Source organism: Nipponia nippon, unplaced genomic scaffold (assembly GCF_047370975.1).
Source record: "Nipponia nippon isolate SJK-2023a ecotype South Korea unplaced genomic scaffold, ASM4737097v1 scaffold_3, whole genome shotgun sequence".
Classification (NCBI taxonomy): Eukaryota; Metazoa; Chordata; class Aves; order Pelecaniformes; family Threskiornithidae; genus Nipponia; species Nipponia nippon.
In genome coordinates this window covers 891,287-915,278 of record NW_028262347.1, presented here as the reverse complement: position 1 = coordinate 915,278, position 23,992 = coordinate 891,287, and the positions used below count along the sequence as shown (strand labels likewise).

Below are 23,992 nucleotides of genomic sequence, written 5' to 3'. Positions count from 1 at the left end.
GCACAGCAGGGCTGCCCAGGGCCCCTGCCCGCGGGCACCGTGCCCGCTGCTGCCCACTCCGGCCTCTGCCCTGGCAGGCAGGAACCACAGGGGAGCAAGAGTGACCCGGCCGCAGCACGGCACGGCACGGCACGGCACTGCTTCAGTGCCCACAGCGCACATCACCCCCGCACCCCCGGCAGGACCCCGCAGCCCCGCGGCTCCCGGGAAGGGACGTGCCCGGCCATCCCAGGACGCCCTGCCAGCCCGGGGCAGCCCGCTGCCAGGGCCTTGCTCCGCACGCTTTCAACATCGGCAGTTGCTAAATTCACTGCTCTGCAAGGCGCGCGGGCAGCCGGTGCCTGTCCCAGCGGGACGCGGATCCCGCAGGAGTGCTCATGGCCCCAGGGCCGTCAGTGGCCGGATGGCGATTGCCGTGCCAGGGTAGTGATCCCCAAGCTGCTTCTCGTGGCCCCTGGCCCCGCAGCCCCTCTGCACCGCCTGCCCATGGCCCCTCCCGGCCCCGGCGCCCCTTCACTCACTCCTGCGCTGCTGCCATGGCCCCTCGCTGTGCCGTCGGGGCGCCAGGTCCGGCCCCGCTCCCCGTGTCCCGACGGGGGGACAGGGCTCCCCAGCTCAGGGGTCAGGGGTCCCCAGCTCGGGGGGCTGCAGCGTGGGGTGCCCAGCGCACGGGCTGGGCCAGGCCAGGCCACCCATCAGCCCCTGCCCACCCTCGGGGAGCAGCAGCCCCCCGAGCCCAGTACCGCGGGCTCAAACATTAACCGGGGGCAGGTTAACTGGTGACCGATTGCCCCCGCGCCGGCCGGCGCAGGCTGGGCCGCCCCTGTGCCGCCCCCCATGGGGATAAAGCCAGGGGTCCCGGTGGCTGCCCCAGAGCCCGTGCGCCCACCGCCCCTCGCCACGGCCGGCATGAGGAGCCTCCGGGCGGTGAGTACGGGCAGGCGGGACCCAGCGCCCCACACCTCGTGGTCAGACCCATCGGCATCGCCCCACACGTCAGGGTCAGGGCCCTGCACGGCACCCCACGCCTCAGGGTGGGCCCCCACACGCATCGCCCCGCGCCTCGGGGCCAGACCCCACGCGTGGAGGCACAGGTCCTCCTAGGTACACACAGACGGCACCCGCAGCGCCCCCGTCCCCGGGGCCGTGGGGCACAGCCCCACAAGCATCGCCCTCCGTGGGGTCCGTGCCGACAGACAGCAGCCCTCGGGGACCCCCCCAAGCTCTGCACAGGGTGGGGGCCGCGCAGCTCAGCACGGGGGCTGTCGCCTTTTGGGGGGTGGAGGAGATCCCCCAGGACCCTCGGTGATGCCCTCCCTGCCGTGGGGGTGCCAGCCCCATGGGGGACCCAGCCCCACGGGGACACCACCCCAAGCGGGTCCCAGCCCCTCCGTGCCCCACGTCCATCCCAGCCCCACGGGGAGTGAGCCAACGCTCGCCCCTCGGCGGGCGACGCGCCGTGGCGGGGAGGCCCCGCTGCCCCAGCGAGCCGGGGGGCTGCCCTCACCCCCAGGGACAGGCAGGCAGGCAGCGCCCGTCCCCGGCGACACCCGCGGGCTCAGCTGCACCCGCAGGCCTCGCCGAGGCAGAGACGCCAGGGAGCTGCTGCCCTAAACCAGCCGTGCCCGGGCCAGGACCCCTGCTCTGCACCCCGGCAGGACCGCCCCGGCTCCGCACCGCAATGGGGCAGCGGAGCAGCATGGTGCGACGCTGCGCGATGCCACGCAGCGCTGTGCAACGCGGTGTGATGCTGCGCAGCACTGCAACGCTGTGCAACACTGTACAGCACCATGCAATGCTGTGCAGTGCTCTGCAACGCTGTACGATGCTACGCGCTGCTGTGCAGCTCCCTGCAACGCTGCGCGATGCTGCGTGACACCACGCAATGCTGCGCGGTGCCGTGCATTCAGGGCCTTCCTTTGGCAACGGCGTCCCCTCGACCTTCAAGAGAGGCGCTGTCCCCGGGTGTTTTCGCTCCCGCCCCACGGCTGCCAGGCCGGGTGCAGGATGCGGCCCCGCTGCCCCAGCCTGGCTTTTCTCGCCGCAGGGCGCCGACCCCTCCGAGGGGCCTGAGTCCGGCAAGGCCAAGTCCGAGTACCGAAACTACACGGTGAGCGCGGTGGGGCAGGTGGTGCGGCCATCGGGGCGGGGGGTGACCCCGAGGCAGGGGGGTCCCCTGCAGCAGGCGGGGCGTTGGGGAGCCCCGCAGCACGAGGCGGGGTGCTGGGCCCTCGTGGCATGAGGCCACGCGCGCCAGGGGGCCCAGCCGCGCAGCACCGCCCGCGCTGGGAGTCTCATCCTGCCGCTGGGAGCAGCCAGAGGAGCCCAGCGGGAGCTCGGCTGCCCCCAGCCGGGAGGGACGTGGGGAGGCTCCCCCCACCCCGCCGGAGCCCCCCGCAGCCCCCGAGCCTGACGCTGCGCCGCAGGAGGGGAAACTGCTGGACCGCGTCTACAGCACCTACCTGCTGATGCACACCCACCAGACCGTTGACTTCGTCCGGAAGAAGGTGCGAGCCCCCCCAGGCCATCCCGGCCCCCCAGGGCCCAGCCGGCTCCGGGGGCACCCGCTGCCCCTGCGGCTCCGTCCCCAACGGCTGCTGTGTCCCCAGAGCGCCGAGTACGGGACCTGCTCCCTGCGCAAGATGGGCGCCATGGAGGCACTGGAGCTGCTGGACCAGCTGGTGGACGAGTCGGACCCGGACGTGGACTTCCCCAACTCGTACCACGCCTACCAAACCGCCGAGGGCATCCGCCGGGCCCACCCCGACAAAGGCAGGGCTACCGACCCCCCCCCCCGCCGACGGGGAGCCCCTGCGGGGCCACGTCCCGAGGGGGGGTGACGGCCCTGCTCGCCCCCAGACTGGTTCCACCTGGTGGGGTTGCTGCACGACCTGGGGAAGGTCCTGGCGCTGTTCGGGGAGCCCCAGGTGAGCGGGACGGCGGGGAGGGGGCAGGCCGGGGCACGGGGGACGCCGGTGGGACGCCTGTCGCACCCCTCTGCAGTGGGCCGTGGTGGGGGACACCTTCCCCGTGGGCTGCAAGGTGCAGAAGTCCGTGGTCTTCAGGGACTCCACCTTCCATGACAACCCCGACACCAGAGACCCCCGGTACAGGTGAGGCGGGACCCCCGCGGGGCGCCCTGGGGGGCCGTGCCCCCCCAGCCACCTCACAGCCAGGGAAGGGGCCGGGCTGCGGCAAGGGGTCCAGCCCCGAGCCCCCGACCCGGCTCCGTCCCCAGCACTGAGTACGGGATGTACCAGCCCCGCTGCGGCCTGGAGAACGTCCTCATGTCCTGGGGACACGACGGTAAGGCCGGGGGGGCCGGCCGGGGTCCCCTCCTCGGGGCAGGACCCTTCACCTGAGACCCTGGGGTGGCTGCGCCTGGCCCCCCCGGCCCCCTTTGCTGGGGGATTCAGGCCTGGAGCCCTTCGCATGGGGCAGAGGGGCCACGGGGGCTCTCGGGGCACCCGTCCCGCACAGGGGTCCAGCGCCGTCCCCGCACGTCCCCTCTCTTCCCAGAGTACATGTACAGAGTCATGAAGTTCAACAACTTCACCCTGCCCAAGGAGGTAAGGGCTGGGGGAGACGTGGGGCGGCCCCCCAGGGCCGCGGGGAGGGCGGGCGCCCCGAGCCAGGCTGGCACGTCCCCGGCCCCCCAGGCTTTCTACATGGTTCGCTTCCACTCCTTCTACCCCTGGCACACGCACGGGGACTACCGGCACCTCTGCACCGAGGAGGACCTCCGCATGCTGCCCTGGGTCCGGGAGCTCAAGTGCGTGGCCGGGGGGCTCGGCCGAGGCCCCGGGGAGGGGTGGGGGGCTGCAGCCCCCAGCCCTGACCAGCCCTCGCTCCCGCAGCAAGTTCGACCTCTACACCAAGCAGGAGGAGCTGCCCGACGTGCAGCAGCTCCGGGGCTACTACCAGTCCCTGATCGACAAGTACTGCCCTGGGCAGCTCTGCTGGTGAGCAGGGACCCCCGCCCGCCCCACCGCCGCAGCCAGCACCCCACGCTCAACCCCAGCCCCGCGGCACAGCCCCGGCCGGAGCAGCCACCGCACCACAGGGGGCACCGGGGCCCTACAATAAACCCACTCGTCATGCACCCCCAGTGCCAGTCGCGCCCCGGGCAGCCCCCAGCCCCGCTAGGGTGGGGATCGCACCTACAGGGGAGAGGTGGGGGCCAGTGCTGTCCCTGTCACCTCTCCCCAGGGGGATGAGGGCAAGGACCAGGGCAGGACCTCCGCTCCGGGCCCATTGGGCCCCAGGGAGAGCCGCGGGGCTGGAATGTCAAAGGCTTTATTTAGAAAATTATAGGAAACCTCTGTGCTCCCCGAGGAGCCCGTGGGAAGCACGTTACAGCCAGAGCCCTCCCGGGCATGGGGGGCAGCACCCCCAAACCGCCCCGAGCACTGGTCCAGGGGCAGCCGCGGGGGCTGGGCAGGATAACTGGGAGGGCTTGTGCTGCCTCACTGCGGCCGCCCAAAGCTGCTCCCGCCAGCGCAGAGCGTCACCCCACCAGCGCAGAGCACCCCGCCGCAGCCCGGCACGGCCCAGGACAGGGCGAGGGGGACAGAGGGGCAGCTCCGGCCCAGGGGAGGCGGGCAGAGGCGAGGGAGCTGCCCCGCTCTGCCTGGCGCTGCCGTCCGCGAGCGACGACCGCGCTGTGCGCGAAGGCACTGGCAGGGGAGAGCAGGGAGCTCGCCCTGGGGCGGGCAGCGTTACGGCAGAGGTGGGGGCCTGCCTGCGCCCCAGCCGGGGATCCCCACCCGGGGGAGGCAGGCAGGGGCAGGCAGCCAGGAAGGGGGGAGGCAGCGGGGCCCGCAGGCAGCGCCGTGAGTCAGTGGGTGGAAGACGGGGCCTGGGCCGGCGGCTCCAGGCGCTACTTCTTCTTCTTTGTGGCGCGGAGGCCATCGCCGTGGCCATCGGCCGCCCCCCGGCCCCGGCCCTCGCCTCTCTCCTCTGCCTCTTTGGCCTCCTTCCTCCGCACCTGCCCGTTCTTCTCGCCGCCCCCTCGGTCTGCAGGCTCCCCCCGCCTGGGGCCTTTGTGGCGGGGGGGGGGCGCGCCCCCTCGGGGCCGGCGGCCCAGGGCTCGCAGGAGGCAGATGGTGGCCGCCACGAGGTACAGGGACCAGAGGACGGCGGGGCCGGAGAAGGGGCGGCTGAGCTGGCGGAGGGACTGCAGCAGCCGGGGCAGGAAGGCATCTGCCGAGCGCTTCAGCGCCGTCTTGTCCTGTGGGGCGAGGGAGGGCGTCAGGGCTGCCCCAGGCCCTGCCGGCGGCGGGGAGCGCGGCACGGCTGCGGCGCGAGGCCTTACCTTCAGCCCGTGCTGGCTGAGCAGGCTCTCCAGCGTCGGGTCGCCCAGGGAGACGGTGGGGAAGAACTCCTGCACATGCTGCCGCCGCCACCATGGCGCGGGGCCCTCGCTGCGGGACATGGGAGACCTCAGCACCCGGCCCTCGGCCCCGCAGCGCCGGCAGAAGCAGAGCAGGCTCCCGCCTCCCCCACGCAGCCCTGTGCGGCCCAGGCAGCCACCCAGCCTTGCCAAAGCCGAGCTCAGGGCACTGACGAGCTGCAGGTGCCGGCCGAGGTAATGAGGCAATTAGCCAGGGGAGAAACAGCTCCTAAATTCAGGCCTCCCCGCTCCCGAGCTGCCCCCCAGCACAGCCAGCACACGCGACGGCACCGTCTGCATGTCGATGCGGCATCGCATCAGCTCTGAGGAGCAGAGCGTGGCTCAGAGCCCCGGCGCGGCCCTGCTCACCTGCCCTCGGCGCTGCTGGTGAACCAGTACTTGTAGAGCTGGGCGCGGATGTAGACGGGGGGCTGGGTGCTGAAGGGGTACCGCGACTCGTCGACCTGCACCAGGCGGATCACTGCCAGAGACACAGCGTTAGCCCCCCTCGCTGCGGGGACACCCCAAACCGCTGCAGGGCAGGAGCCCAGCGGCCCCGAATCCCCAGGGCAGGGCCTGGGGCACAGAGCCACCGCAGGGGGCCAGCGACAGCCCCTGCTCCGTCCCTGCCACCGTGCAGGATGGGGGTCCCTGCTGCAGCGCAGCTGCCGGGTGCAGGCCCTTGGGCTGCCTCTGCTGCGGTGCCAGGCCTGGGGAGCCCCTGGCAGGCCCTGACCCACGGCCCCCAGCCCCACTCACCATCCTTCTTGCCCTGTAGCAGGCGGTAGACGAAGCTGGTGAACCAGGGGCTGCTGCTATGGTGGGCCAGGGCCGCGAACCACATCTGCCAGTCGAGGCGGGGCTGGTGCGGGGCGACCACGGGGGGGGGCGCGCTGACGTTCCCAGGCTTGTACATGAACTCGATCTCCTGCAGGCAGGGGCAGAGTGGGCTGGGGGGCCTCCAGCAGCGGGGATCAGTGCGCGTGGACCCTCCCCTAGCTCCGCTGTCCCTGGGGCAGAGCTTCCCCAGACTCACCTCCCTCTCCTCCTGGGGTTGCCCACTCCTTCCAGAGGGACAAAGCCCACAGGGGACGGCCGGGTGCCCCAGAAGGGAGCAAGCCAGTGGGACAGGGATGCTTGGCTCCACTGGAGTTTGTTCCTCAGCACCTATCCCCAGCCACCCCACCCGAAGTTCAGCCCTTCTGCCCCGCAGCCCCTTCGGCGCCAAACGTGACTGTTGAACTTGATTCAACCACGCTGAGTGCCGGGTCCTGCACTTGGGTCACAACAACCCCAGGCACCGCTGCAGGCTGGGGGAGGAGCGGCTGGGAGCTGCCTGGCAGAAAAGGGCCTGGAGGTGGTGGTCGACAGCCACTGAACATGAGCCAGCAGTGTGCCCAGGTGGCCAAGAGGGACAATGGCATCCTGGCCTGTATCAGGAATAGTGTGGCCAGCAGGAGCAGGGAGGTGATGGTGCCCCTGCGCTGGGCACTGGTGAGGCCGCCCCTCGAGTGCTGTGCTCAGCGCTGGGCCCCTCACCCCAAGGCGGCCATGGAAGGGCTGGAGCGTGGCCAGAGCAGGGCAGCGAGGCTGGGGCAGGGGCTGGAGCCCAAGGCTGGGGAGGAGTGGCTGGGGGAGCTGGGGGGGCTCAGCCTGGAGAAGAGGAGGCTGAGGGGAGCCCTCATCGCTCTCTGCCACTGCCTGAAAGGAGGCTGGAGCCGGGGGGGTCGGTCTCTTCTCCCCAGGAACAAGCGATGGGACGAGAGGGAACGGCCTCAAGCTGCGCCAGGGCAGGGTTGGGTTGGATATTGGGAAAAACTTCTTCCCTGAAAGGGCTGTCAGGCCCTGGCCCAGGCTGCCCAGGGCAGGGGCTGAGTCCCCATCCCTGGGGGTATTTCAAAGCCGGGGAGATGTGGTGCTTGGGGACATGGTTTAGTGATGGCCTTGGCAGTGCTGGGTTAACGGTTGGACTCGATGATCCTAAGGGTCTTTTCCAACCTAAATGACTCTGCGACTCTACAAAACGGCAGCTCACCGTCCACGTCTGCTTGTCATAGCTGCCCTCCAGCACCACCTCGGGCCGCCCCCCGACGCCCGTCATCCTGCGGAAGAGCCCGTAGGAGTTCACCAGCTGGAAGCGTTCGACCGCATTGAACATCTGGTGGATGCCGGGCCACAGCTTGCCGTTGGACTCGTAGTCGATGTAGGTGAAGGGCACCTGGGGAGCGGCAGAGAGAGGCTCCATCACCACGGCTAGGAGCAGCTTGGGGGGCCCAGGCCGAGTCTCCCGCTCCCCGTACCCCAAGACAAACGTATGCTCCGCTGTCCCCTGCCCTCCCCAGGCGCTTCCCACCCGCTCACCAAGCTGATGGCGAACATCCCCATGGTTGCCGTGGCGAAGACGGCCCACTGCAGCGTGGCCCAGAGCTTCCAGAAGCAGCCGCGGACGCAGGCACACCTACGGGGGGAGGAGATGGGTCAGAGCCGCGCAGCCCCACAGCCCAGGGCTCCGGCTGCGAGCTGCGGGGCTCAGAGCTGCCCATGCTGTGCCCGAAGCGGTGGAGGGGTCAGCCCCGCTCCGACGCTGCAGAGGGAAATCCCTCCTAACTCCCCCTGAGCCAGGCCCCCACCCCACACAGCCCCAGGGTCCAGCCCTCCACCTGGCTCCAAGCACCTCGCACCAGCGCCTGGGAGATCCGAGCGTCCCTCCGCGCGGGAGTGGCCCCCTCAGGGGTGGCACCGGCCACCCCGTTCCTGCTCAGCTCTTACTGCAGAGCTGCGAGGCCCGGGGGGACCCCGGCGCCCCCCGTCACCCACCTGTACATGGCAGAGAGGATCTCCCAGGAGAGCGAGAGGAAGCCCAGCCCCACCAACGGCAGGGTCACCGCCCGCAGCCACGTCGTGAACTCGTGATAGGTGAAGGCTGGAGCAAAGGAAAAGCCACGGGGTCAGGGAGGACCCTCTCCTGCGTCGGGAGTCACAGGGGGTGCAGGGGCCCAGGCGCTGCCGCTCTGCCGTGGGGACAATGGGCAGACAGCCCCCGTGACGTACCCACTTTAGAGTCCAGCAGCCTCTTCTCCCAGTTGATCTCCAGGCCGAAGCGCTGGATGCTCCAGTAGAGCAGGAAGCCATAGGCACTCAGCTCCAGCAGGGTGGAGAGGACGGCCCGCAGGCTGGGGGGCCAGGCTGCGGCAGAGTGGGGCCGCTGAATGCTGGCGGCTCGGCAAGCCCGACCCACCGCTGCACGGAGGGGTGCGAACCGTGCCCCGAGAGCCCAGGCAGGGAGAGGGCAAGCGGGCAGCGCTCAGAGCACATCCCTGCACCAGCAGCCAACCCGCGGCTTCATGGTGGCCCTGGCTCGAGCGCCCCACAGGCACAGACCCCCGCCCCAGGAGCGGGCGAGACGACCATGCTGGCAGCAGCTCTCACCACACCAAGCCGGAGGGCAGCCGTGGGCAGCCGTAACAGCCTCTTGCTGTCACACCCAGACAGGGCTGGCCTGTGATGGTGGCCTGTTCCTTCCCCACCCCAGGCGTGGCAGAGAGGGGACCCCCACCTCCCCAAACAGGGCACCCAGGGACTCACTGCTGGCGTGCCTCCTCTTGCTGCGCCCCAGCCAGCGCCCCACGTGCTCCTCATCCAGCAGGGAGAAGGCCAGGACGATGGTGAGCATGTTGAAGAAGTTGTAGTTACCCGTGAGGATGATGAGGACCTGCAGCAGGACCTGGGGAGGAGCGAAGGCAGTGCTGGGGGGCAGAGGGCATCGGGCACCCCACCACCAGCAGCACAGCCGCCTCAACTCCCAGCACCCGGGGCAGCTCTGCCCGCAAGGACCCACAGAGCGAGGATCCTGTCCTGCCTGCAGCCCCCCTACCTGCGGACGGCCCCTGGGGAGCCCCCGGCTCCGGGCGGCAGGAGGCGCAGGAGCGGGGAGCCGGCTCTGCCCACCCACCTGGCTGTAGAAGGCGAAGAGTCGGAGACGGCGGATGGGCGCAAAGAAGAGGAGCGGGATGGCGATCTCGATGACGTAGGTGGCCACCACGCTGAACTTCTGGAACCAGACGGGGAGCTGGTGGGCGAACCAGGCACCTGGCGTGGGGATGCACTGGGTCTCGTAGTGATAGGTGAGAGCTGGGAGGACAGGAGGGGTCAGGGGTGCAGAGGGGGGCACGGGGAGACAGCTTGGAGCAGGCGGAGCTGTGCCCGACATGGGAGAGGTGCTGGCAGCAGCTGCCTGGAGCCCCGCAGCTTCCTACGGGGCACAGGAGGCACAGCCTGAAGCTTGGGGCAATGCCCCCGCCTCCCCAGGGTGCCCCAAAGCCCGTGACACCCTGCAGCACCCCTCACCTGTGAGCCCCCACCAGGTGGGGCAGCGGCTGGTCAGCTTCACCACGCCGGAGGCGAACATCAGCCGGAAGAGGAGCCAGCGCACCAGCCAGAAGGTGACGCCGTCGTGGGCGCGCCAGGCCGTGGACCGCCACTTCAGCAGGCGCAGGGGGGCCACCAGCACCGCCAGGAAACCCGCTTCCAGCAGGAGGCTGTCCCTGTGGGGAAGGCCACTGTCACCCACCACTGCCCCGGGGCCGCAGACCCCAGCTCTGCCCCGCTGGGCTGGCACAGAAATCCCGGGGTGCTGAGCGGCTGGCCGGCTTGCCGCGGTGAGCCGGGTCACCGCTGCCCGCAGGGTCACAACCCTCCCCGCCCTGGGGCTTGCTGGAAGGGCCGAGGAGGGGCTGACTTACCACTGGAAATAGAGGAAGACCTGCCCCACCTGCGGAGAGAGGGAGCAGAGTGGTGAGCAGGGTGGGCCAGAGGCGCAGGTTTGGCCCCCCCACCCCACAGAGAGGGGGTAGAAGGGCTGAGGGGCGGCCACAGATCCCTCCCGGCTCCTTTCCCACCACTGGCCAAAGCCAAAGAGCAGAGCAGCGGCCTCAACTCGCTGCCGAGAGCGGTAGTGCCAGGTACCTCTGTGCTGCCCGGGTGCTCCCAGCCCTGGGGCGCTGCCCCTCCTGCCCGCAGCCAGGCCCGGAGCCACGCTCGGCAGCGGAGCAGGCTGCAGACCCGGCGGGTGCAAAGGGGTGGTGGGAAGGGAGGCTGGCACCGGGGAGGGGCAGGGACTTTCTCTCCAGCATCACCTTAAAAGGGAGCGAGGAGAGGAAGGAGGAAGGCCTGGCCGGCACACGGGGTCAGGAACCGTGCACGCCATGCTGTGGCACGGCACCCTCACAGTCACGCCGGGAGACAGAGTCCCCACAGACGGGAGTCACCCGGCGCTTCCCGGCCCTGCACAGCCACGGGTGCCGCTTCCTCCCCCTGCCAAGGCAAGGAGTCACTCGGGAGCCCCGGCTCCCGCCCTGCCTCCCCTCAGGCCCGAATCACGGGCCGCGCAGCTTGGCAGCGCTGCCCGTGTGAGCAGAGACGCTCCCCACAGGGCACAGCCGTCTGCCGGGGAGGCCCCGAGCCCTTCGGAGGGGACGGGATAACAGTGCTGCAGGGCAGCCCCCCAGCACGGAGGAAACCCTGCTCCTGTGGCTGGCGCCTCGCTTTCCTGGCCTCCCAACGCCATTCCCTGCAGCCACCGGTGCTGGACGCGGCCGGAGCCCCGGTGAGGGCTCTCAGCACCGCCAGCTGCCCCGGCTGCCTTCCGGCAGGGCAGGAGAGCTCCCCCGCGGGGCGACAGCCACCCAGCCCGGGAGGGATTTCCAAGCACAGGCGGTTTTTTCCTCTTTAATTCCCCTGGTTTCAAAGGGAAGAGAAACCCTCCTCCCCCCACTGCCAGCGCTAGCGGACTCTGACTCACCCGAGCTCCTCCGCACGAAGCCGCCAGCCCCGACAGCAAGCACAAACGGCTCGGGAGGGCGGATCTGCGGCTGGGGGGGCAGAGAGCTCTCCTGCAGCCAGGCAGGGACATGGGGAAAGGGCCCAGGGAGGGCTCGGGGAGGCCATGCGTGGGCAGGGGACAGAGTTGCCCCCACGGCAGTGCGGGAATTGGCTTCACAGGCAAGCCTGGGAGGGTTTTATCCCAGGGAAGGCACCCAGAACCAGAGCAGAGACAGGGCAGGATGTTCCCATGTGAACCAGGGAGCTGCCAGCAACTCCCCCAAGCTCCATGAGGGAAGCTGAGCGTACCAGGAGCTTGCAGGATGATATTAACAGAAAGATATCATCCCTCCCCTGCCTCAGTCTCAGCTCCAACCCCTACAGGTGAGCCGTCCCACCGATCCCATACCTGGTAAAGCGAGAGATAGAGCACCCTGAGCAGGGCGAACAGCAGGCTGTCCCGCAGGGGCTCGAACACCAAGGCGCCGAAGGAGGCGAGCACACCGAGGAGGCAGATCAGCTCCATCCCCAGCTCCGTATCCAAACCCAAACGGGGACTGAGCCACAAGAGGGTGGGAAAATCCCGTAGTTGTTCCCACAGCCCCTTCCCGCTGAGGCGTAGCACTTTGCGGGCCGGCAGGATGCCATCTCTTCCGTAGAGCCCTGGAAAGGGGATGGTGACAGTGGGGACAAAGCCTCCCCAGCCCCATATGTGGGGCAGAAAAGTTGGGAGCCCCCCTGCCAGCGCCTCGATGAGCAAGGGGGGCTCCAGCTATTTTTCCCTACGGAAACGGAACAGCAATGGGAAGAGCCCACGTGGAGCCCAGCGGCTGCCAGGAAAAGGCTGCCAGACCCAGCCTGGCGACGTGGAAGGGAGACGAACGCCCTGCCTGCGGGCAGATCTCTGCTGTGGTGCTCCGGGGGGGCGTGCAAGGGTCTGGAGCAGCCCTGAGACCCCCGGGGGGTGGGGAGGGAGAGGACCCCAGTGGAAGAGGGCTGGCCTGGGCAGCTCACGCTCTCCCCGGGGCTCACGGCGGGGCACAGCTCGCTGCCCCCCGGGGCAGGAGAAGGGGAAGCTGGAGGCCATGCCAAGCCCGGCAGCGGGATGCTGAACCCCCCGGGTGCCCGGGACAGCGGCAGGGATAGCAGGCAGGGTCAGCCCCGCGTCCCCGGGGGCTCCGCAGCCCCCTGCCCCGCACACAGCAGGGGGTGACCGGGCACCCAGCCAGGGCCCGCGGCCCCAGAGCGGGATGGCGGCTCCAGCTCAGCCCGGCCCCCTCCACGTCCCCCCGGGACTAGCCCCAAGCGCCTGCCGCAGCCCGGGCTCCGCTGACCTCGCTGCCGCCGGCGGGGCCTACCCGGCGGGGCCTACCCCGGCGGGGCCCACCCGCCCTCCAGCCCCCCGCAGCCCGGGGCCCGGCGGACCCCGGCACCCCCCCGCGTCCCCCCGCCGCCGCCGTACCGGGGATCTGGACGTAGAGCGAGGCGAAGGCGGCGAGGTAGGCGGCGGCCAGCCCGGCCAGGAACAGCGACCGCGGCCGGCGCGGCGGCTCCCCCATGGCGGCCCCGGCCCCGCACGGCCCCGCGCCCGCCGCGGGCGGCTTCAGCGCGTACGCTGCGTCAGCACGCACAGACGTCAGCGCGCCCCGCCCCGCGCGTCACGTCGGGCGGGAAGTGCGAAATGGCGGCGGGCAGCGGGGCCGGGGCCTGGTGAGCGCCGGGGCCGGGGGGATCGGGCTCGGACTGCGTCCCCCGCTGCCCTTGGGGAGCCCGCGGCTGCGGGCAGCGTCTCCTGGGGCAGGCGTGCTGGTGCTGGGGGTGCTGGTGCTGGGGGTGCTGGTGCTGGGGGTGCTGGTGCTGGGGGTGCTGGTGCTTCTGGTGCTGGTGCTTCTGGTGGTGGTGCTTCTGGTGGTGGTGCTTCTGGTGGTGGTGCTTCTGGTGCTGGTGCTTCTGGTGGTGGTGCTTCTGGTGGTGGTGGTCGTGCTGGTGGCGGTGGTGGTGCTGCTGCTGGTGGTGGTGGCGCTGGTGCTGCTTCTGGTGGTGCTGGTGGCGTTTGTCTTGGAGCAGCTCATCTGTCCCGGTGGTTTTGTGTCCAGCTTTGCTACGGCTGCCTTATGAGGCGAAAGATGACGTTATTTTCCTGGTTCTGGGTCCGTAGGTGCTGGGCGGGTGGGATTCTGCTTTTCTGTGGGGCTGAGGGGAGCCCTCATCGCTCTCTGCAACTGCCTGAAAGGAGGCTGGAGCCGGGGGGGTCGGTCTCTTCTCCCCAGGAACAAGCGATGGGACGAGAGGGAACGGCCTCAAGCTGCGCCAGGGCAGGGTTAGGTTGGATATTGGGAAAAACTTCTTCACCGAAAGGGCTGTCAGGCCCTGGCCCAGGCTGCCCAGGGCAGGGGCTGAGTCCCCATCCCTGGGGGGATTTCAAAGCCGGGGAGATGTGGTGCTGAGGGACATGGTTTAGTGGTGGCCTTGGCAGTGCTGGGTTAACGGTTGGACTTGGTCATCTTAAGGGTCTTTTCCAACGTAAACAATTCCGTGCTTCTGTGTTTACAGAGAACTTGTATTTGTTGAAATCCAGTTGACTTCAGGTTTCTACACCAGCCGGCTATCGCAAGGCACCAGCTGTGCCCAGCTGTAGGTGACCTGCCGCCCTCAGATGTTACCTGCCAGATCATCTGTCGCGGAACGGGTGCTTTAAGCCTGTTTAAACGCTGCTGGGAGCGGCCGCCATGGAGGAGGTGGAGTCGCGCTTCCTGCACCTCCTGCAGCCCATCCGCGACCTCACCAAGAACTGGGAGGTGGATGTGGCCGCCCAGCTCGGGGAGTACCTGGAGGAGGTAAGGGGGGCCCTGCGGCCCCGGCGCGGGGTTGGGGAGGTTGGGGGCGACCCCTTCGGCCCCGCCTGCGTGGGGAGGGCTTTCTGTCTGCGCCCCGCGGCCCCCGGCACGCTGCCGGTGCTCTTGACTTGTCCCTCTGGCTGTGCTGCCCTCAAATCCGGTCTGCAAATCAGCCTTTCACTTTCCTTCTTTTGCGTGTTTTGCAGCTGGATCAAATCTGTATTTCCTTTGACAACGGGAAAACCACCATGAACTTCATAGAAGCGGCCCTGTTGATCCAGGGCTCTGCCTGCATCTACAGCAGGAAGGTGAGGAAGCCGGTGGCGACCGCCGCGTCGTGGCCCTGGTCCTGTCGCCCTGCCCGTCCCGCGATCCCTCAGCCGGGGGTCCTGAGGCCGAGCGTCATGGGGGCTGCTCAGGGGAACTGGTTTTGAACGACTTGAACGTAATAATGACTAATTGATGCGAAAGGACATAGATTTATAATTCCTAAATTTAATCACTTTATATGCATTGGGGTTGGCAGCCTGGAAAAGAGCAAGAATTTTGCTGCTCAGCACTTTTCTTCTCTAGAGAGTGGAATACAAAAACCTGCTTCCCCAAATCTGGACTCAGAATGGCTCAAACGGTGAAAAGGACGATGAGGTTATCAAGGAATTGAACTCTCACTGCCCGGAGATAAGGGGAGGGCTGTGGTTCATCCCGGCCTCAGCCAGAGTAGCTTTTCTGGGAGCTGCTTTCTCCTTCTCCAAGAGCCTGGCCCCTGTCTTGCAGGTGGAGTATCTCTACTCGCTGGTCTACCAGACGCTTGACTTCATCTCCAATAAAAAGTAAGTTTTCATCTCCACCCCGGGGAGGCTGCCGTCCTCCACCGCGCCCTCGCTGCCTCGGCAGAAAATGCTGCCGCGTGCTTCTTGCCTCGCTGCCCTTGCCCTCTGTGTTGCGGTAAGGCCCCAGCCCTTCCCTGCTCTCTTTCCTGCCAAGATTCGGTGGCTCCTGCCGGAGAGCGAGGGGGCTGTGCGTCCTCTTTTGGACACAAGGCTGGGACTTGCCCCGCCTGCAGCGGGAGCCTGTGGGAAGATCTGTGATCCGGCTTCTGCTGCTCCTGACTGCTCCGCCCCTAGGCCCTAGGCAATTGTCTCTTTAAAAAAAAACTAAACAAACCTGTTGCAGCATCAGTTTCTAGCCCCGTAAGGAGTTCTTTGAAGCAGAAGGATTTTTGTGGCTGCAGGGAAGTCCCCTGGTGTGACTTGCTTCAGCCCAGAGGGCCTGGGGCGGTGCTCATCCCCGTGCATCTTCCAGTGGCATCGTCCTGTGGTTTTCTTGCCACAGCACTTTGCTGTTGCGTAAGGAGAGGGTAAATCTTAGCGGGCAAGAAACCGTCCCGTGTGGCAAAGCAGCTTGTGATTTATTTTCCCCCTTATTGCTGAAAGCGGGGCTCTGCCCTCGCAGCTGCAGTTCCCAAGCTCCCTTGTGCAACTGGCCTGTCCCCAGCCGAGGAGAGGTCAGCTATCGGCGCCCTCCCGTCTGCGCTCAGACTGGGGATCTGGGGAAAGACGAGGTTTTTGCGCTGCACCTTGCTCCGAGCGAGGGCGGCTTGGCTCCAGCCATGCAAACGAGCTTTCTGAGGGAACCGCCCTGCCTCCGCTTTGCCCAGCCGCGGGCCCCACTCGTAGGAGATATTGCCGGTTGTTCGGGGAGGTCGAGGCAGAGGACCTGAAAGCTCCTCTGCTTGGGCTGGAGCAACGTGGAGCTGCCACAGAGGTTTCCAAAAGGCTCCAGCGATAATTTCCATGCTGTGGGATTGAAGTGAAACTTTCCCTCCTGTTTCAGTAACAGAGTTTCCGAGCTGGAATCGGTGTTTTTGTTCCAGATGGGATTTGTTGGGCAGGCTGGATCCCCCCTTCCCAAAAGCCCCAGTTCCTTTGCAGCCCCCCACCACCTTCCTGGGCAGGCAGAGAGGAGCACTACGAGTGCCTTAGCTCGCTCTCGTCAGGGGAGCGTGCTGACGGCACGACTGTCCGGCGGCGCTGACGGTCGCGCCGTCACCTCTCCGTGCCGCTCGTAGCGCTGTGGGATGCTCCCGCTTAGAGACGCCGCAGTGGGGTTGGAGGGAGCCTGCCGCCGCTTCACCTCCAGCCCTTCGCCGCTGCCCCGGGCAGGTCCTGACCGCGCATTTTGCTCCCTGACTCAGGCGGGAAAAACAGCCCAGCTCCGTGGGGCAGGACGGCAAAGATGCTGATGCGACCTTTGGGGAGGAGGAGGAGGAGGAGGTGAGAGGGGCGTCTGTGCCCTGGGGCGGCGCGGGGAGCGGAGCGCTTGGCGGCTTGTGTGCGTGGGCAGAGCTGGTTTTGGCTGCTGGGGCTGTAGGCAGCGGGGGCGTCCCTAGCGCTCCCCCCTTTCTGACTGGCGCCGTGGCTGCCGTCCCCTCTGCGTGCTCTCTCCTGTGTACACTCTCCTGCTCTCCCCTCGCAGGGGCTGTTGAGCCCCACATCTCCCTGCTCTGCCCCGGGCACGACAGGAGCACTCGGTGGGCTTTTTGTCACGCCGCCGCCGTGCTGGCCTCCAAGGGACACGACCTACCACCTGGTAGCCCTCCCAGAGAAGAGCTAGCCCCCGTGCTGCGTGTGTGGACCTCCGTCCACCCCGGGGCTTGGCCTGCCTTAACTCGGGCTGTGTCTCTGGGTTGGACCCTTCCCGTGGTGGCGGGCACCTTCATTCCTTCCTCGCTGTCCTCCTGCCCATCGGGTGCTGCCCTCACAGCGCTGCGCGCTCCAGCCCCGCTCCCGTCCTGCCGCAGCAGCTCACTAGCTCGGTCTCTGCCGCTGGGTCTGTCCCACCCGCGTGGTGCGGCCGTGGGATCGCCCCGTGTCCGCCCTGCCGCTCCGGTTAGGGTCCCTCGGTGGTGGTGCGGCCCGGCAGGCCGAGCCGGGGTGACTGCCGGTGGGGGTCTCTCAGCAGTTCCTTTCCCTGGACGACATCAGGGACAGCAGCCAGGAGAACGTGGACATGAAGAAGGATCACCAGCCCAACGTAAGAGAAGCCTTTCTCCTCCTTTTCTGTTTTGCCCCGTGTCGGGGCTTCCCCGGATGAATCTGGGGCTGGTGCCACCCGGGCAGCGCTGTGCCGTGCTGGCCGCCTTCCCCGGGGTTGGTCCTGCCCTGCCGCCTCGCCTTCGCAGGCTGTGAACATTGTTCCCTTGACTCCGATGTCTTTGGTCCCCCCGGAAGAGGCTGAGAAGAGAGACAACCCTCTGTTCAGGTGAGAGCCCCCCTCGCCGCGCCCCTCGGCCGCCCCCGTGGGTTTAGCTGGGCCCCCCCGGTGCTGTAGTAGGGTCGGGCTCTCCCCATCACCGTAGCCGAGGAAGCAGCGCTTTCCCAGTTACAACTGGACGGCAGGAAGGTGGGATAATCCCATGGCCCGGAGAGCTGCGAGGCCTGGAGTCCTCTAGTGAAGGCAGGGCAGGAGGGTCCCCAGGGGCGGGATGAGCTGGGGCTGCGCTGGGAAATCCGGCCCGGACTCTGCTGGGCCAGAGGTGCTGGGAATGGCTGGCGGGAGGGCTGGGGCTGATCCCCCCGAGCAGGGGGGCTTTGGCTTTGGGGACAGGGCAGCGCCTGGTCTCGGGGGTCCCCTGACGGGTTTTTGCCCTCAGCCGGAAAGGGGAGATCCTCGCCAGCCGGAAGGATTTCCGGATGAACACGTGCACCCCTCACGCCACTGGAGCCTTCCTGCTGGAGCTGGCGGGCCTCTCCCCCACCTGCCTGCAGGAGCGGCAGCGCGTAGGGAGCCCCGGCAGAGCGGCAGGTACGGGGGGCTCGGGGCGCCGATCGCTGTGGGGCTGCCGGCCGGGAGGCAGCACGGGGGGAGCACCCTGGGGCTCAGCACCCTGAGCCCAGCTCCCTGGGGCGGGGGAGACGTGACTGCGGCTTTCCTCTGCTGCCGGCAAAACCCCGCTGCCTGCCCGAACAGCAGGGCCCCTCGTTGCCGGGTGCCGGGCAAGGGCAGGGGGCTGCCTGCTCCCTGGCTGTGGGGGGGAGGCTGCCCGTGTCCGTCAGCCTCACCAGGGCCGGTGGGAAGGGGCAGCAGCGAGGCTGCTCTGCGTCAGCGCCGGCAGCCGGGGCTCCCGCGGGCAGGGGTGGCGTGGGGCCTCGCCTGCCGGGGTGGCCGCTGACCTCTCGCCTCTGTCACCTCGGCAGGAGCGCTGTCCTGCGTCCTCGGCAGCGGGAGGGAGCACATTGGCGCCGGCAGGGCTCCCATCCAGGCGCTGAGCTTCTCTGAAGACGGAGGTGAGATGCGTGCGGTTGGCAGGCTGAGGGGAGATCTGTCCGTTTGTCCTTCCTGCCTGCGTGTCTGGGCAGAGCTGCGTGTGTTCAGGCAGCTGCTGCTGCACGGGATGCTCCTGCCCTTGGTAACATCGAGGCAGTCTGGGCCTCTCGGCAGCTTCAGCTGGCCCCTGGGCCATGGCAAGGGAAATTTCCAGGGGAACTCTGGTAGATGGGGTGGAAATGGGGGATCCCAGAGGCTTTTACGGCGTTTGGCCATTTAGTTCCCCCGCCAGGTGCCGCAGGAGCAGATGATGATGACAGCAGAGGGGACGACGTGCCCGGAGCACCAGAGGACACTGTGGAAATGGCTCCGGCTGCTAACGAACGCGTCGAGGCGCAGAGGGTAGGTGTGGGCAGGGGCTCGTGGGGGCAGTGCCACTGCCTCGCTCGTTCCCCGGAGCCCGGCTGCCCTGCACTTTGCTGCCTGGTGCCGCGGGAAACTCACTGGCTCATTCTGTGTCTGCCAGAGCGCGCCCCGGGCAAAGGGGTACGTGCTGCGGGAGCCAGCCCCTGCCGAGGACCCCAAGGCCCACATCAAGGTAGGGGGGCCCAGAGCCGGGGAGCCTCTCTGAGTCCGTGTGGGATGCTGCGGGAAGCCCTGGGACGCCCCTGCCCTCCCCGCTGCGCTCTGTGCCGTGCCGGTGCCGATGGTGGGATGACCTGCTGAGCCAGGTGGCTCCCGTGCGCCCACCCTGAGTTGCCACAGGGACCTTGGCTGGGAGCAGAGCGGCCCGGAGCTGTGCCGGCTTCATCTGTGCTCGCTCCTCCGCCAGGAGATGCTGGATCCATGGCAAAGCCTCGACCCCTTCGGTGACTCCGAGGACAAGCCGTTCAAGAAAGGTATTTGAGGTGGAGCTGGGGCAGAGGGGCTGCTCCCCGGCTTTCGGTTTGCCCCGGACAGGCCGGGGCCCAGCTGCGCAGGGGCAGCACGGCTCAGTTCCCCAGCCGCTTGTCTCTCGGCATCCCCAGAGCCACGGCGGGTCCTTCCCAGCCCTGCGGTGGGCAGAGGGGCCCAGGAGCAGGGCAGCTGCCCCATCCCGGGCCCTTGGGGGCAGCTGGGCTGCGCTCAGAGCAGCGGCACGGGACTCCCCGTGGCACCCAGTGCCGCTTGCGCCTGCCCCAGCCCCGCGGGGCCGCTGATCCCTACCTGCCTCCAGGGAGGCCCTTCCTGGTGCCGCACGGCCTGGACGACATGGTCGGTGGCAAGCGGAAGAGGAAGGGACCGAGGAAGCTCCAGGACTTCATGGCGTGGTTCTCTGCAGCCTGTGAGTATCATGGCCGTGGTGTTTCCCGCAGGATCCTGCCGTGATCCGGCCTTCTCCGCCAGGAAACGCCCTGCCCAAACCCGTGCGCCGTGGGTGCGCCGGTCCTGGCCGGCCCCGTTCGGCAGCGGCTGCGGTCCTGCAGCTCGCGTCCCTGCTCTGGCCCTGGCCTCGCTGGCGCTGCCCAGGCAGCTCCCTCCCATTTACCGTGCGGGATGCAAATTGCTCTCGTCGGCCCAGGAGCCCCTCACCCGGGCCGTACCTCCACCGAGGGGAAAGGGGGGCGGATTATCTGAGGGAGAAGCGGCTGCCAAAGCTCTCACCTGGAGCTGGTGGTGGCTGTCCTGGGTTCGGCCAGGGCGCCTTTGGGGGAAGGAGGTGGCCCTGGAGGTGACAACCGGCTCGCTGCATGCGGTGATGGTAGCGGAAGCGGTGGTGCTGTCACCGGGGCGCTGCCTGCCGCTGCCAGCCCTCGCGCGCCTGCTCTCCCTGCCGCCTTACCCAGGAGCCCTCAGGGGGTCGACACCTTTGGCCGGTCGTAACTTTGATCCTCTCCGGTTCCCCTAGACAACAACGTTGCCGATGGCAGGAAAACCAGGAGGAAAGGGCCGACGTTCGCAGGTGACTGGGACGCAGTGGGGTGGATGGGAGAGGGGCCGTTTTGCTCCCAGCCTGTGCCCTGTGCCGCTGCCGTGTGCCACACCACTGCCATGCCCCGCGCCGTGCGGCCTCCCTGGGTGGGCTGGGGCTGCAGAGCAGCAAGGAGCCTTGGTGGGGAGCCGAGTCCGAGGCGAAGGGCGGGAAGGGGCTCCCTGCGGCTGCGGAGCCAGAGCCGCTGCAGCAGGGCTGTGCCGGGGGAGCTCGCGGGCAGCACCAGCAGAGCCCCGCTGCCGGGGCCGGAGGAGGATGTCCTAATTTAGGAATCACGGGGGATTTCGAGGCCTTGCAGCTGTCCCTCTTTCAAAAAGCAAACCCAAAACCTGGCCGAGCTAAACCTGGCCGAGCTAAACCTCGCCTCGCTGGCTGCAGAGCCACCCACCGTCCCGTGACTCTGTGGCTGCAAAGCCCCTCCTGTGCCGGGGGCCCGGCTTCTGCAGGGGTGGTGGGGCACAGGGGGAAGCCCCCGAACCGTGCGGGGGGAGCCTGGGAGGGCTTCCCTGGGGCTGGGGGAGCGGAGGGGAGGGCGCGCTGCCCGGGCCTGGTACCCCGTCTCTCGGCAGATCTGGAGGTGCTGTACTGGAAGCAGCTGAAGGAGCGGCTGGCGGCGCAGAGGAAGCTGCAGAGCCGGGCGGTGAGCGGGCAGCGCCGGGGGGAGCTGAGCTCAGCGGGACCCTGCCCGCCCTCGTGGGCACCGGTGGGCAGGGGAGCCCCTTGCGGGGGGCCAGGGCAGGGGGCTCAGGGCTGCTCCCTACCAGGGGCCGCTGTGGACGCTGCCGCCGCCGTGCGAGGAGGAGCTGGACCTGCTGGAGGAGGAACGAGGGGCCGACTGCCACGAAGGAGCCGGTACTTCTGCGCCCCAGCCCCCCCTGTCCCCAGCCGGGGTCCTGTCCTGCCCCTCCCGCGGCGGCGGCTGGGGACCCCAGGGGGGCACTGAGTGGGGCTCCCCTCCTGGCAGGCAACGACTTTGCGGAGCACGAGGACATCCAGCCCGAGGGCCTGGAGGAGCTGGGGGAAGAAGCCCTGGGTGAGTGCTGGTGGCCGGGTGGGCAAGCGTGCTCCCCTCAGCACAAGCCCCACGGCCTTGGGGCCAGGCCAGGGTGTGCTGCAGGTGGGGGGCTGCTGCAGTACTCCATCCCAAACACCCCTGCCCCATCTGTCTGTCCGTCCTCGGGAGTGTGAGGGGTTCGCAGCGCGGTGTGGCTACTGGTGACGCTCTGCCCCCCCCAGGCCCCGGTGACCTGGGCTCGCTGGGCTACGAGGAGCTGGTGCGCAGGAACGTGGTAGGTGCCTGCGGTGGGGATGGCATGGGGACGGCGCGGGGGCGTGGGGACGGCGCGGGGGCATGGGGACGGTGCGAGGGCGTGGGGATGGCGTGGTGACAGCGCGGGGGCATGGGGACGGCGCAGGGGCGTGCTGGTGGTGGCGGGGGGCTCCGGCCCAGGGTGGGCGCGAGGAGGGGGTGGCGGCTGGAGGGTTTGGGTGCCCCCTCTCCCCTCTCCCCTCTCCCCGCAGGAGCTGTTCATCGCCAACTCCCAGAAGTACGCGCAGGAGACGGAGCTGTCGCAGCACGTCCGCCGCTGGGAGGAGCGGATGGGGCCGCTGCTGCAGGAACAGGCAGGCAGCGGCACGGGCAGGGGGCCGGGGCGGGCGGGGGGCCGGTAGCCCCCTGCCCTCAGCTGAGCCAGCTCTGCCCGCAGGAGGAGCGAGCCACCTTCGACATCCACGGCTACGGGGACACGCTGGCGAGCGGCTGCGGGGACCTGGGCGAGTGGCGGTCTTTCGCCAGCCTGGTGGCCGGGCAGCCCGCCTTTGAGGTCTGCCGCTACATGCTGGCCTCGCTCCAGCTGGTAAGCGCGGGGGGCGGCGGGGGGACCCCGGGACCTCCTGGGACCCCCCCAGCCCACCCACCGCTCCCCCTTCCCTCCCTCCCTCTCCCCAGGCCAACGACTACGTGGTGGAGCTGGGGCAGGAGCCGGGGCTGGAGGAGGCGCTGGACACCATGCGGCTGCGGCTCCTCACCCGCCGGCGGCCGCAGGACCGCTTCCACGCCTTCCAGCCCCCCTCCGCCTGCCCCTGAGCCGGCGCCCCCCCCCGCGCGTCCCCCCGCAGCCCCCCGGGAATAAACCCCTCCTTCGGTAAAGGCTCTGCTGTTGAGGGGCAGGCAGGGGCGCTCCGCGGAGCCCAGGGAGGGAGAAGCCGCTTCCCCTCTCCCGGGATGGCGGCGGGGGGTCCTACCCTGGCCTGTGGGAGGCGTTTTTGGGGTGCAGAGGCCTTTATTGCCCTCAGTCGAGGAGCGGCTCGTACGTCTCCATGTGCCGGCGGACGCTCTGGGCGATCTGGACATCGGTCTTGCTGCGGCCGTAGTAGTCGAGGAAGAGGCCGTCGGGGCCCAGCAGGTAGATGGCGACGGTGTGGTCCACCAGGTAGTCGCCGTCCTCGTCCTTGGGGCCGGCGCTGGCGTAGACGCGGTAGGCGCTGCCGGCCGCCCGCACCTCCTCGGGGCTGCCGGTCAGCCCCAGCAGCCGGGGGTGGAAGTCGCGGACGTAACGCCCCAGGGCCGCCACGTCGTCGCGCTCGGGGTCGACGGTGATGAAGAGGGGCTGGACGGGAGGCAGGCCCGGCTCCCGCTCCAGCAGGGCCACGGCCCGGCTCAGCTTGCCCAGCTCCTCGGGGCAAATGTCGGGGCAGTGGGTGAAGCCGAAGTAGAGCAGCACCCACTGCCCGCGGAAGTCGGCCTTGCTCCGCCGCCGCCCCTCCTGGTCCAGCAGCCCGAAGTCGCCCTGCCCCAGCGCCAGCGCCCGCAGCTCCGCCCGCCGCCGCGCCCGCCGCCGCCGCTCCCGCTCCTCCCGCAGGTACAGCCAGCCCGCCCCCGCCGCCGCCGCCACCCCTGCCGCCACCGCCACCCGTCCCCACAGCGGCAGCGCCCCGGCACCCGCCCGGGAGCGGAAGCCTCGCCAGGGTGGGGGCGGGCGGGGCGGCGGGTGGGGCGGCGGGCAGCGGGTCAGGCAGCGGGCGGGCAGCAGGGCCCGGAACATGGCGGGGCTGCGGGGAGGGGCTGTGATGGGGGGCAGCTCCCGCCCTGCCGCCCTTTGACCCCTCACCCTTGCCCTCTGACCCCCAGCCCTGCCCCCCTTGACCCCCACCCTGCCCCCCTTTGACCCCTTCCCCCATGCCCTTTGACCCCCAGCCCAGCTGTCCTCTGCCCTTTGACCCCTCACTCTTACCCCTCCTGCTGCCCTTTGACCCCTCAGCCCACCCCTCCTGCTGCCCTTTGACCCCCCTCAGCACTGCTCCCCCAGTGCCCTTTGACCCCAACCCCAGCTGTCCTGCTGCCCTGACCCCAGCCCTGCCCTTTGACCCCCAACCCCCACTTCCCGCCGCCCTCTGCCCCCCCACTTTTTGCTGCCCTTTGACCTCTCAGCCCCACCCCAAAGCGTCTTTTGACCCCCGAGCCCCGCCCCTCCTGCTGCCCTTTGACCCCTGACCCCGCCCCTCCTGCCGTTCTCTGTCCTCCCACCTCCCCCCGCCAGCCTCCGACCCCCGGTGCCTCCTGCCCCCCCACTGACCTTTGCCCTCTGACCCCGAGCCGCGTCCCGCCCGCACCGCCCGATGCGCGCCGCGCCGCCGAGGCCCCCGGAAGCGGAAGTGGCGGCGGGGGCGGAACGGGGAGGGCGCATGCGCACTGCGCCTCCCGCC

At 69.2% G+C, this 23,992-nt stretch overlaps 4 protein-coding genes across 12 annotated transcripts; 2 read left to right on the top strand and 2 right to left on the bottom strand.

Annotated features, from left to right (window-relative positions):
• Window positions 1–781: 781 nt before the first annotated feature.
• On the top strand, window positions 782–4,102 carry MIOX (myo-inositol oxygenase). Of its 6 annotated transcripts, none has more exons than XM_087767693.1 (10): window positions 784–927; window positions 2,048–2,110; window positions 2,316–2,507; window positions 2,610–2,772; window positions 2,860–2,927; window positions 3,004–3,113; window positions 3,182–3,306; window positions 3,520–3,569; window positions 3,660–3,772; window positions 3,858–4,102. In XM_087767693.1, the coding sequence occupies exons 1-10, from the start codon at window positions 838–840 to the stop codon at window positions 3,964–3,966; spliced, it is 1,083 nt and encodes a 360-aa protein (XP_087623819.1). In that variant the 5' UTR covers window positions 784–837; the 3' UTR covers window positions 3,967–4,102. The 6 variants fall into 6 exon arrangements, with proteins under 6 accessions (XP_087623823.1, XP_087623819.1, XP_087623824.1 ...); XM_087767694.1 differs by having other exon boundaries at window positions 787–927; window positions 3,239–3,306; XM_087767695.1 differs by having other exon boundaries at window positions 791–927; window positions 2,427–2,507.
• Window positions 4,103–4,280: 178 nt separating this feature from the next.
• Window positions 4,281–12,834, bottom strand: LMF2 (lipase maturation factor 2). The gene is made up of 14 exons (XM_087767685.1): window positions 12,675–12,834; window positions 11,622–11,875; window positions 10,135–10,163; window positions 9,740–9,936; window positions 9,345–9,523; window positions 8,978–9,116; window positions 8,444–8,578; window positions 8,210–8,315; window positions 7,754–7,850; window positions 7,428–7,610; window positions 6,152–6,320; window positions 5,762–5,873; window positions 5,315–5,423; window positions 4,281–5,230 (listed from the first exon to the last, which is right to left on the bottom strand). The coding sequence occupies exons 1-14, from the start codon at window positions 12,769–12,771 to the stop codon at window positions 4,880–4,882; spliced, it is 2,157 nt and encodes a 718-aa protein (XP_087623811.1). The 5' UTR covers window positions 12,772–12,834; the 3' UTR covers window positions 4,281–4,879.
• A 25-nt stretch (window positions 12,835–12,859) lies between these two features.
• NCAPH2 (non-SMC condensin II complex subunit H2) lies at window positions 12,860–22,436 on the top strand. Of its 4 annotated transcripts, none has more exons than XM_087767688.1 (21): window positions 12,860–12,922; window positions 13,766–14,049; window positions 14,256–14,357; window positions 14,824–14,879; window positions 16,244–16,322; window positions 17,008–17,082; window positions 17,231–17,310; window positions 17,702–17,853; window positions 18,246–18,335; window positions 18,608–18,717; window positions 18,842–18,913; window positions 19,148–19,214; window positions 19,532–19,639; window positions 20,204–20,257; window positions 20,857–20,927; window positions 21,052–21,139; window positions 21,252–21,320; window positions 21,524–21,576; window positions 21,809–21,910; window positions 21,994–22,143; window positions 22,236–22,436. In XM_087767688.1, exons 2-21 carry the CDS (start codon window positions 13,942–13,944, stop codon window positions 22,371–22,373), a joined length of 1,824 nt encoding a protein of 607 aa, XP_087623814.1. In that variant the 5' UTR covers window positions 12,860–12,922; window positions 13,766–13,941; the 3' UTR covers window positions 22,374–22,436. The 4 variants fall into 4 exon arrangements, with proteins under 4 accessions (XP_087623814.1, XP_087623815.1, XP_087623813.1 ...); XM_087767689.1 differs by having other exon boundaries at window positions 12,861–12,922; window positions 17,011–17,082; XM_087767687.1 differs by having other exon boundaries at window positions 12,861–12,922; window positions 17,011–17,082; window positions 18,596–18,717.
• A 113-nt stretch (window positions 22,437–22,549) lies between these two features.
• SCO2 (synthesis of cytochrome C oxidase 2) lies at window positions 22,550–23,965 on the bottom strand. Its single transcript, XM_087767699.1, has 2 exons — window positions 23,863–23,965; window positions 22,550–23,338 (listed from the first exon to the last, which is right to left on the bottom strand). The coding sequence occupies exon 2, from the start codon at window positions 23,329–23,331 to the stop codon at window positions 22,579–22,581; it is 753 nt and encodes a 250-aa protein (XP_087623825.1). The 5' UTR covers window positions 23,332–23,338; window positions 23,863–23,965; the 3' UTR covers window positions 22,550–22,578.
• Window positions 23,966–23,992: the final 27 nt, after the last annotated feature.